At 42.7% G+C, this 12,690-nt stretch overlaps 1 protein-coding gene across 1 annotated transcript in view; it reads right to left on the bottom strand.

Moving 5' to 3' along the window:
* The window catches only part of syt1a (synaptotagmin Ia), a gene marked incomplete at its 3' end in the record, with an annotated part of 278,817 nt that overhangs the window by 146,283 nt on the left and 119,844 nt on the right, over window positions 1-12,690 (bottom strand). The window contains exon 2 of the mRNA XM_083632089.1: window positions 3,384-3,580. Coding sequence (XP_083488215.1) covers window positions 3,384-3,549 — 166 coding nt within the window. The 5' untranslated portion in view covers window positions 3,550-3,580. The remainder of the gene's footprint in view (window positions 1-3,383; window positions 3,581-12,690) is intronic.

The following is a 12,690-nucleotide window of genomic DNA, read 5'->3' as shown; positions in this document are numbered from 1 at the left end:
AGTAATCATATAGGAAATTTCAAAAGAATCTATAAACTATCAATCATGGACATGTATAAGAGAGAGCTTGAAAAATGAGTATTGCACTTACTTAGTATATTTTATTTTACATTTCGTAGCATTAAGATGGATTGCCTCTGGTAGGCTATCTGTTTTGTATTGTAAGGCAGCTATTATTATTTAAACCTTATCTAATGAAGTAGTAAGGAGGGGCAGGACTAGATAAGCAGGCTTCTTTCTGTCCCTTATCGGACATATAATATGTTGTTTTGTAAATGAATGCAGGGATCGCGGAACCGCCCGGGCCACACGGGCCCGGGCCCGGGTACATTTCAGCCCCCCCCAAAAAAAAAAAGTTTTTTTTTTTTTTTTTTTTTTTACAATTAAACCTCATTTACTTATTACACTCGACTGGTTGTTTTTCAGATGTGATGTGAATCTAAAGTGAACTAAACAAGTCAGATCCACTATAAATGTTTTTCAGTAGATGCTGTGATGTAGCCACAAGAAAGGTGCAATATTAATGTTTTTCAGGAGATGGCGATGTTGCTAGCTATAGGTTCTAAACAAGAAATATGGTTCAAATGTTTACAGTAGTTTTCCTTTCTTGCTGCACTACAATGTTACAATGCTGTGAGACAGGCCCGGCGTTGGAGGGGGGCCTGACCGGGCCGGGCCCCCCCATTCCCTAAACTGGACCCCCATTCAAATTTTTTTTTTTTTTGTGTGTGTGTGTGTGCTAAAAACTTTTTTCCGTTTTTCTGTTTTAAAGTTTAAAACGGAATCTGGCTGTCATTAGGCATTGATTAACTGAATGCTATTGCTAACTGTTACTTTGAACCTCCATTTGCAATGATTCTGGCTGGATATTAACTATTGTAAATTTGTCACAATGAATGCAATTTGTGCACAATGTGTAAATACATTTAATATTAATTGTTTAGGCCTAATTATTTGTAAAGTCACAACACATTAGAGATGTGTGTAGTTCTTCATAGATTTAGCCTCTTCATTTTGCTCTCAAATGCACCAGTTTGACGAATTTTACTTTAAAATGTACAAAATCTTCTTCAGGGGGAGAATCCCCCCGGACCCCCCTTGGGTAGCTTGGCCCCCCCAAGCTAGGGTCAGGCCCCCTCTGTAATTTGGTTCTGGAGCCGGGCCTGCTGTGAGACGGAGCTAAACACAAAAGATGCAATATTAATAGTTTTTCATGAGATACTCAGTATTTAATACTAATACTAATACTAATAATAGAAAAGGAGAAGATACTGAATAATGACATCACAACAGTATAATCCTAATGTTAATTTAAAATTAAATATTCTTCTAAATATGGATAAAAGTCCAAAAAACATAAAATTTTCTTCGGCGCTGCCGAGATTCCATTCCTTACAGCACCCCCTACTTAATAATAGTTCCAGCGTGGCTGCGAAAATATGGTGGCGCATTGTGTCAAGTGTACTGGCTCGGGGAACGGTCCGGCCCCCGGTCCCTTAGGTTTCTGACAATGTGGCCCCCTGAACAATTTAGTTGAATAGCCCTGCTGTAAAACCCAGTCGCCCTCATATTCTGGTTTATTTCAAGAAAAACATTTTGGCTAGTTGAAATTAATTGGCTCGTAACTTTAAAATCTAGCAGCCATATTGGCTGGTGATAAAAAAAAGTTGAATCTCAAACCCTGCAGTGAGAGCAGGTGGTGACATAGGAGTGAGTGAGAAAAGGAGCAAATATATGATTGTTAAGACTGAATACTGACATCACAACCGTCTAATCCTAATGTTAATTTAAAATTAGATATTCCTATATGAATCTGGCTTCAAACGACCCAAATCTTTATATGATGATGATAATAATAATCAATGATGGTGGTTCACAGACGTGTGTGTGCCCCCCGGCCCCCCCAAGTTCAGATGCGTTCCGCTATCCCTGAATGAATGTGTTTTTAATTTCAAATAAAAAATTCAATTAAATTCAATTCAATTCAATTCAATTCAATTCAATTCAATAGATTATGAAAGAGTTTTACCACTACCACAAACGGAATGAAATTTCCGTTTATTCTGACTAGAAATCTTGCGCACTTTGGATGCTCCTTTCTAGTGTCCCTCGCTGCGCGTGCTCGCCTGGCAGTGCTGATTTCTCGTTGGAGTTTTTTTTATTCTGATTGGGCTACTATTCTGATCACTAGTGGAATAAAAGGCTCCATGTGAACACAGCTGTTGACATAGTATGATATACATAAGTGGCATGAATGGCTATAGCGACAGGACATCAACCTCAGGACACCCATGGTGGAATAAGTACAGTTTCTGCAAACTCCTCATCGCTGATTCTGCTCATCCACCCTCAGCACCGAATCGGCTTTTCAAAGAGGAAATTTGGCCCCGTTTTCCATCAGTGAAAGTCTCTGAATATAAATTACCACTTTATTTCCTCTGGTAAATATGCCGCTCGGTTCAAATAAACCTTCGGGGGAGGGGGTTATTTGGTGATGAAAGCGAGAGTGTCTTATCAGACTCCCCACGCTATAAATCTCTAGGAGGGGAATATAACTAGCGGTGTCACCGTGCTACTCTTCCACAGGAGCCACTTCCTGTTTGGGAGAATTACATTCACAGAAGCCTGTGGACACGTCTATATTTAGGATGCTTCTGAATGCAAATGCCTTGGATATCTAGGCAACGCTTTATCCAGGATAACACAGTAACACCCGTATGCAGATACCCGTACTGCTTAATGCTTACGGCAAAAGCGTGTGGCTGTGTGTTGAGGAAAGGGCAGGAGGTAGGAGGAAACGGTTTTACTTCAAAGTAGGGAGATAGACAGGGAAACTAAAAGATCACTATGCATATTTTATTCATATATCATAGTAGCTACTTCAATAATTGTTGTCAGATGTTTATTCTTTACTTCAAACGCCCTTATTGTTTCTCATGAGGCGATTTAATAGGAGAATTCCACCTGAGCCATTAAAGGGGAACGCCACCCATTCTAAGAATAATCTACAGTGTGTGAATCCTTAAAGGCGTTTTGTATCATTACAATGATGGTAATATAAGCAGATGGACAGTGTTTACCTTCTCTATGTTTCCTACACCGAGAAATCCCGGTTCGTCCGCTTGCAGAAAAACCGCCCCTGCCAGCTGGCATAGGTCATTAACGCTCGTTAAGGCTCTCGATGCGATTCTCCGTGGATGTGTGCAGACGGGAAAATAAATAAATAAATCTGTAGTTTGAACAGCCGCCCTCGAGCAGAACATCTGTTCACTTCCGTCTCAAAATGACGCGTTTTGCGACATTTTGAGACTACTACAGTAAACTCTGCACATAGTTTGCAGTGTGATCCCTCTGTGGGTTGGGGGAGAAGCGGCCGTACTCACGTGGGATTTTGTTCAGCTCATTCATGAACTTGTCCTTGAGCTTGGAGAAGGCCTCGTCCTTCTCTCCAGCCCCCGGGCCGGCCAGGTCGGTGCTGTTGCCACCGGCAGTGGGGGTGCTGGTGGGCGCGGGGGCAGCCGCCAACGCTTCCCTTCGACTCTCGCTCATGGTGGCGGTGCGCCGGGCAGCCAGGCGGAAGCTGCGGGAGGAGTAGAGAGAGAGGGGGAGTGTCAGTGTGAGACGTTGGAGAACAGCTGGTCGCCAGAATAACATGTTGGCATTGTATGTTTCTCCAATCCACTGATTCGTAGAATATTGACGTTTCTGAACCAAAAACACACGTTTAGATATCAACATTATAGAGTCTGCTTTTGAAATAGCGCGGTGGCCAGTAAGGGTGTTGTGGTCAAGATGGATGGAGGGCGTAAACACTTACAGCACAGACACACTGGAAACAGATCAGACGCTGGCAACACGGAAGCGAGGAGAAGCGCAGGCAGTTTCATTTCAGCATCCTTGTTAACAGACTAGACCGATCACAGCCAGGCATGAAGTCAGTACAAGTTGTGACCGGGGCGGAGCAAAAGACAGTGAGGCGCGGCGCAAAACAGAGCGCTTCTGGTGTGAATGGCCAGGCTCCTGCTCGACGCTTCCATGACGCGTCACTTCCATTTCCAGTGTGTCTGCGCCGTTACCTTTCACAACAGATAGCTGTGTTCGCGTCCCATGTTCAAAGTCTACATTTCAACCATAAGTCACATTTAAAGTTTTTGTTATTTAAGCCTACATGTAACCCAAACCATAACCCTAACCTTAACCAAGCTGTTTTACTTGCCTAAAAATAACCAAAGTCGTTAAGAGTTGTTTTATTTGCGTTTAACGTTGGAAATGTGACGAGGTTTTCAAATTAACCGCCATTTTGATTTTCAAATCTACGTTGAGATTGTAGGTTTGCCAGAACATAGAATGCTAGACGTTCTATTTCAAATTGTTGTTGAGATCGTATGTATCCCTGGTTTGCAGACGTGTAAAATACCAACGTTTTATTCTGGTGACTACTGCAGGTTGCTGTAGAAAGAGCAAGATGTGGCGAACGTGGGGGAGATTTTCCGCCGCTGTGACAGATGCGTGTCAGAGACGGCGCTCTCGCCTGCGTCTGACGAGCGAGTCGACGTGGGCCGTGTGGGCAGCTGCTGCTGGCTCAGCCTGAGTAAACATCACCTGGGGTTCACACAGCTTGAGTAAACATCACCTGGGGTTCACACCGGATTGGCCAGCCTGCAGGACTCAGCATCAGGCTGCTCGCTCGCTCGCTGCTTAAAATCCAGATTTTAACATGGAGGAAAGGTTTATTTATACTCCCATACAAAGAGTAAACATAGAGTAAATCTCAGCGGTGTTACTGTTCCCATATTCTGAGCCTTCACTATTGGATTTAGAGTACAGCAGGTTGTGGTACAGAGGTGATTAGCCATCCACTATTTTATCACACCATGTTCTATAGACACAAGCTGACGAACAGGTGTATTTACATTACATCCACGTCATGGTGAGAGGGAAGAAGGAAACAATATTTTGCTTACGTTAAACAGAGTTCCATGGTGTGTGTGTGTGTGTGTGTGTGTGTGTGCGTGCGCACGCATGTGCGTGCATGCATGCATGTGCAGTACAGTATACATTACATTAGCCTCCTCTGTGAGCATATTATACTCATCACCTCACACTGTGGGAGGTTGGTTCCAGATGAGGTTTCCACATTCTTTCAATAGTACATTAGTATATAATGATACCACACTCTTGCAGTACAATGCCTGGGACACCAATGAGTTTGAAGTATCATAACCACCTGAACTCCATTTACCCATGGATTTATAGGCAACTTTTTAGACTGACAAACATCTTTAGTACATAAATTCATATAGCCTAAGCCTACATACATATTATATGATCCAATTTATATGAAGACTGGGTCTTTGGATTGGATGAATGACTTAATGATTTTCTGAAAGCACATTTTCTCCTTACATTGACCTACTTTTTAATTTACCGCTATATTCCTGAATGTCAAGTTTTAGTCATCCTTCCTTGGCAGTGTTTCTCCTACCATTGCCTTGGGGAGAGGGGAAGGGCGCCGGGCGGCAACAGGACCCCCCATTTTTGAAATGGCAAAATTCCGGAAATATTGCGATATTCTGGAAATATCGCAATATATTCGATATAATTGAAAATCTGCCCAAGCCTAAACCTGACAATGGTGGGCCATATCAATCATATCATTTTCAATTGAATGGGGTCATTAGCCAGTCATTATCGCCATTGTTCAGTCACATGCTATGGGCATTCTAATTTGGCAGGCCACATCTTTTGTTTTGCATAATGGCCCTGTTACATGTGACATCACTGATGATGCCACTGATGATGTCACTGATGATGTCTTCTGCTAAATGGTCCTCTGCTGCTGCTGCTGCTTCTCTCAAGTGTGCAGGTATGCATTTATCACATGCTAAGGTACAATGCACTAGGGCTGTGAATCTTTACTGGCCTCACGATTCGATTCGATTACGATTCAGAGGGCTACGATTCGATTCGATAACGATTATCGATGCATCTCGATGCATCGCGATGCATCTTAAATCGATGCATCACTTTTTTCCCGAATACATGATTTTTTTTCTCACTTTCTTTTTTCTCACTGTGTGGCTACTTTTAAAATAAAAGTGCATTTAGAATTGCATTGTATTATGATCCATAATTAAAATAAACAACTGCATGTACTTCCATTATATTTTATTTGATTATATATAAAAAAAAAAAAATAAAAAAAAAATGTAATAATCGATTTTTGACATTGGTGAATCGATGCAGAATCGTGCAGGTCCGCATCGCGATGCATCTTATAATCGATTATTTTTGACACCCCTACAATGCACAGTAAGCAGTGAAATCAGGATCAGAATTGGCAGCAGGGCAGACTCAGAAAAAAGGCTTCATATTGTGGTACCATGACAATTCGGCTGATACAGTATACTGTACATCAGATCGACAATATGGTCTCGCCCCCTTTTAGGGGGAAAACACAAGCCACTTGCCATTGACTTCAATGTAAAATAGTAGTAAAAAAAAATCATAGAAAAATGACAGAATTAATTTAGTTTATGAATGACCCAAAGACACCATGAGATGACAATATATTACAACTCGTCTGGCATAGAATGCGCAAGATACACTGTAAATATGACTTTGACCCATCTAAAATCATGTGACTTATGTCACGTTAAATTACAGCACAAAACAATGACGCTGGGCTCCACTACAACAGCATTTAATGTAGGACGGCTAAATTAGCAACAGGCGGACACCGGGATTAGGTCACAGACGGCACATGAGTCACATGATTTTAGATGGGTCAAAGTCATATTTCTGATGTATCTTGTGCATTCTGTGGCTGGCCGAGCTGTAATATATTGTCTTGTCATCGTGTCTTTGTGCCATTAATAATCGAGATTAATTCTGTTATTTTTCTATATATTTTTTTGGTACTGCTATTTTACATTGAAGTAAACCGCGAGTGACTTGTGTTTTCCCCCTAAAAGGGGGTGAGACCATGTGCCGCCTACAAAATGACATATTGCCGATCTGATGTATTGCCGGGTGACTCTGTGGTGTTGTGTCAAGCCTACTGCAGACAGGAACTATTTCTTGTCCATTGTTTCTGTACAGGTTCTAATTTGGATCTATCACCATGGCAATTACACTGGCTAATGGCATACTAAAGTTGTAGAGGTTTTACTCCAGTGTGCACTGAAGTGGAAATGGTGCTCCTTCTGATTAAAGTCATATATTCTCCCAGTAATATTATTGTTTGAAAAAGGGCATCATGTCGGGGCTGACAGCAGAACCATTAAAGACTTGTATGTTCTAAAATTGAAAAATCTAAATCTAATCCTCAGAATTGCCTTCTGCTTCTGAAACTCAAAGAGCTGAGAGAGAGAGAGAGAGAGAGAGAGAGAGAGAGAAGATTAGGTGCTGAATTATTTGGTGATCTCAAATTATTTTTTGCAAAGGCAGCAAGGTGATTTTAATTTAATTACATCTGAGGTACAAAGTGTCGCTTCACATCTGTGTTTTGTTGACCTATTGGACAGAAGAACAAGCGTGATTCTTTCTTGATTCTGCTTTAAACTAAACCCTGCTTCACATTCACATAATGGGAAAAACCAACTATAATCTTCTATACTGTCAGCCAATGAGCAGCTCCAGTGGAGCAGTTAGGTATTGAAGGGATAGTTCGGTTTGTTTGAAGTGGGGTCCTATCAGCTCGTTGCATATGTAACCGAGGTGAATCAGCGCGGATTCCTCGTGAGTGTCGTAGCGAGTGGATTGGTTAAACTCACTCCCCCAGTATAAAGGCATGTTAATCAGCTCCGCCAAGGGAGCTAGCTCTCTTGGCGTTGGGGTTAACATGTCGGACTCCCAAGCCGAAGGTCGGCGGTTCGTATCCACCCCTGGGCAAGCCCTATACACATGGGTTGCTGCAAGTACCAGCTACACAACGCCGTTACACATACACTAACTGAAATAGGTACAGTGTTCTGGACGCTGAGCGCACCGTTTATCAAGACCCAGCACTAAACAACAGCCTCCACAGCTCTGTCTCTCTACTACACGGGGCCAAGAACTAAAACATAATTTAGCCACCTAAAACAATGCCCACCTAAACAAATCAATATCAGTGTACATGCACGCTCTATTTTGACAATTTTCAGCGCTTTACTTTACCGTCAAACAGCCCTCTAATTCGGCACTATTTCCTCCCAATCTTAGAACTACCGTATTCCTTCGCTAAATTCTCCGCCATTCTGATGAAGTTCTGTTTGAACGAAACGTTAATAAAGTGACCGGGAGCATCCTAATTCCAGTGTGCGGACCTTATTTTAATTTCCAAGCCTTTTTCTGCCTTCTATGCTTCGCATGAATCGCACCCAGCATCGACACAGACAAGCCCGGGAGGTTACCCCTTGCTAATGTACACCCAGCATCGACACAGACAAGCCCGGGAGGTTCCCCCCTGCTCCACCCAGCATCGACACAGACAAGGCCGGGAGGTTCCCCCTGCTACACTCAGCATCGTCACAGACAAGCTCGGGAGGTTCCCCCCTGCTACACCCAGCATCGACACAGACAAGCCCGGGAGGTTCCCCCCTGCTACACTCAGCATCGACACAGACAAGCCCGGAAGGTTCCCCCCTGCTACACCCAGCATCGACACAGACAAGCCCGGGAGGTTCCCCCCTGCTACACCCAGCATCGACACAGACAAGCCGGGGACGTTACCCCTTGCTACACCCAGCATCGATACAGACAAGCCCGGGAGGTTCCCCCTTGCTACACCCAGCATCGACACAGACAAGCCCGGGAGGTTCCCCCCTGCTACACCCAGCATCGACACAGACAAGCCGGGGACGTTACCCCTTGCTACACCCAGCATCGATACAGACAAGCCCGGGAGGTTCCCCCTTGCTACACCCAGCATCGACACAGACAAGCCCGGGAGGTTCCCCCCTGCTACACCCAGCATCGACACAGACAAGCCCGGGAGGTTACCCCTTGCTACACCCAGCATCGACACAGACACGTCCAGGAGGTTCTACCTTGCTACACCCAGCATCGACACAGACATGCCTGGGAGGTTCCCCCCTGCTACACGCAGATGTCCACTGTACCCCCCACATCGTCACTGAGGGGTACAAACTGTTCAAGAAGTAAAATGCTGACTGTACCTGACTATAATACTATAGTATTCTTTGGTCTGTACAATAGCAGAAAAGTTGACTCATTTAGTTTGTTCAAGTCAACAAAAGTCACATAAACTCACAAGTAGCTTGTTTATTGGACAGAGATTGGATAACATGTCATGCCGATTAGCGAGGTTAGAGAATTTAGCAACAGAGGGGAGTCAAAACAAATATATGTTTTTAGAGGGGCCCTATTATGCATTTCTTCATTTAGTATCATATATATGCTGTTACAATCTTGGATGGTCCTATTAAACATGGACTAAGCTTCAAATAAATAGGTGAAAGTGTTTGAATGTTACCCCCATGAAACCCCTCCCCCACCATGAAATCCCGTAAATGAGATGGCACGGAATTTGTGCGAGAGCCACGGGTCTAGGTGACGTAGATAGTCCTTGTTGCCTACCCAATCTGGCTGTCAGACTGGGACCTGGCTAGCACACACACCAGCAGTCTAATGGAATAACGGATATAGGACCGCAGGGTCTGAGGGATTGAACCGACAACCTTCCTTCCGGTCACAAGCTTGCTTCTCTAACCTTTAGGCCACCACTGTCCAAACTGATTCCAGTCCTCCCTGTAACTAGTTACTTTTGAGGGCTTGTCTGCATTATTTGGTGTAAGTTACCTTCTCTGAAGAAATAGTTGAATATAAGCATCTGTCCAGACTGCAGTTTACCCACGGGTTAATTTGGTCATACTAGGCTTTCGACGCATTCTCAAGTGGGTCCTGTTCAACCTCCTCAACATGATGATGATACAGTTCACACTGGAGTCAATTTTGCATTGTGTGTCTCATTATGAATCAGCACCAATTAACCAAATCAAACTCCTTGTGCAGCTGCTGTACTTGGCAAATAAAAGTGATTGTGATTCAGAGCTAGCACGAGGTGGCATTCACAACCGCTTCACGTCTGCCAGCTGCCGCATCCCAGCATAGGTACTGTGAAAGCACGACAGCATTGTGCGCTCCAGCTGCCATTTTAACACTTGTTTCACGCTCATCTGACAACCGCTCTCGTCTCTCACTAATAGACATCTTCAAGACATGTCACGAGGCTGGCTTCAGAAGAGAAAATGTATAACAACAAAATCTGCAGATAAAAACGATAAATTAGAATGGAATCAATCTGGAATTAAGTTAACTTCAGGGAATTGTGTGGCAACCTTCCATTGTAATACAGCTGCCGGTTACCTCAACCTCCCCCTTGGTTGCATGTCCGCCTATGCCTATAGGCATCTCTCTGCCTCCCCTCCATCTCCCTTTGAAAGGATGCAAGGGTAGTGTGCGGGCTGAGCCATTGAGAAGCACGCTAGGCGCACAGGAGACAGCAGTTATCAGGTTTGGAAACACCATAAACAAGTGCTAAGCAGGCATTAAAACATGGGGAGTGGTGTTTGGGGTGGTGCTCAAGTGAATCAAGATGAAACTACACCACCATTCAAAGGTCTGGACACACCTGATTGAATATACTTTGTTTTTCTGTTTTCTTTAATGTTTTATCCTCAGCAGTGTTGGGCAAGTTACTTGGGAAATGTAATTAGTTACCGATTACTCCTTAGAAAAGTAATAAAAGTTATTTTACCGATTACTTTTTCAAAAGTAATTAGTTACATTGCTAGTTTATGTTACTAGTTACTTTTTCTTTTTTACCCCCGAAAAAGTGACATACAAACAAGCCAGGTCGTTTTACAACTGAATCCACTTTATTGGAATGAAATACAGGAGTCCACAATGGGCCAAACTGCATAACTGTAAACATTTCAGCTTCTCAAACCTGTATGTATGTATGTATGTACCTTATGTATGCATGCATGTATGTATGTATGTATGTTTGTATGTATGTACTGTATGTATGTATGTATGTATGTATATAAGTATGTATGTATGCATGCATGTATGTATGTTTGTATGTATATATGTATGTACTGTATGTATGTATGTATGTATGTATGTATGTACTGTATGTATGTATGTACTGTATGTATGTATGTATATACAAAGCAATGGTCTCTCTTGAGTTTTTCTTTTGTTTTTCATGCATAAATAAGGCAAAAAAGAAGAAGAGAAAGTAAGTCAGCGTTACTTGGATTAGTAACTGTAATCTGATTACTGTTTTGGAAATTGTAACGCTTTACATTACTTAGTTACTGAAAAAGTAATCAGATTACAGTAACGCGTTACTAACGTGTTACTGCTCAACACTGATCCTCAGTGACAGAGCAGTGACAGAGATACTTCTTCAGCACAGGCGAGGACTGTTAAGGAGCACATGACGCTCTGCAGAGTGCACGTGGGAGGGCTTATTGTCTATGGAAAAATAATTAAGAGCAGAGAAACAGGTTTCCACTCAATATTTCCATGTCAGTCAACGTCTGCTGTGAGGGGCAGTGATGCACACCTGCTATGTTTCACAGCGCTCCTACAGGCATGAGTCACGTATAAAAGAGACATTTTGAAAAGTGATAATTACACTACAGAAACCAGCAGACAGCAGTCCATTGAGAGAACGGATTTGTATGTTGAGGATGCCATGTCAGTGAATTAGAGGGCATAAAACATGTAGAATAATACAACGTGCATACATACTATAGTATTCAGACTAATGTCTGAATCTCAATCGGTTAAAGAATTTGGGGTAACACTTTATTTGGATATTTGCAACATTTCAACAGCTTATTAGTTGACATTAAACAATTCAACGGTTTGGCTTTGTCTGTAGATGTTTTAACAGCTTATTATTTGAGATTCAACAAACAGATTCCATTTGCTTCCCGTTCCACACACCTGCACGTAGTGTAATATGTAGGTATGTTCATGATATACTCTATAGATAATATGTTAAACATACAGTTGAATTGTTGAATGTCAACTATTAAAGGAAGGCTTTCCCGTGGGGAATATGAAGATATATTAAATCTCACGCCCCTAAGGAGTTTGAATCCGTTGACATTTTTGAAATTGGTTGTTCACAGCCTGAGCTATCAACCAAAATCCACTCTGTGTGTGTGGGGGGGGGGGTGGCTCGTGGAGGGGAGGGGCGGGTGCGGGGACCCGAAATCCTACACTTCCCACAATGCACTGGGCTCGCGTGGCCTTCAAGTCCACGCCCACCCCTCAGGCATTTGGCTGATATCAAACTCCAGTAGGTGGCGGTAATGCACATATATGCTTGCCAACCGCCATAAAACTCAAAGAAGAAGAAGAAGAAGAAGAAGGCTTCGACATAAAAACATTAGTAGAACAAGAATAAAAAAAAAAAATGCCTCCAAATTGCACCAAATTTAAACGGTAGTATATATGTCGGGAGATGTCTTCATAAAAAAAAATTCATGCATTTTAAGGCATTTTCCTAGGAGTTACGCGCATCTGATGTTGTAACTATTTCATGTAAAAAAAATCAAAAATCAAAATCAAGGCTCAGCGTTGATTTCGTAACTTCAACGCACCTTCTACTAGATGTAAAATTTGACGAGCTTTCCAATGCCGCCAGTCCCGTGTCTGTACGTGCTT

Source organism: Poromitra crassiceps (assembly GCF_964638095.1).
Source record: "Poromitra crassiceps genome assembly, chromosome: 2".
Classification (NCBI taxonomy): domain Eukaryota; kingdom Metazoa; phylum Chordata; class Actinopteri; order Beryciformes; family Melamphaidae; genus Poromitra; species Poromitra crassiceps.
This window is presented reverse-complemented; position numbering and strand designations above follow the sequence as displayed.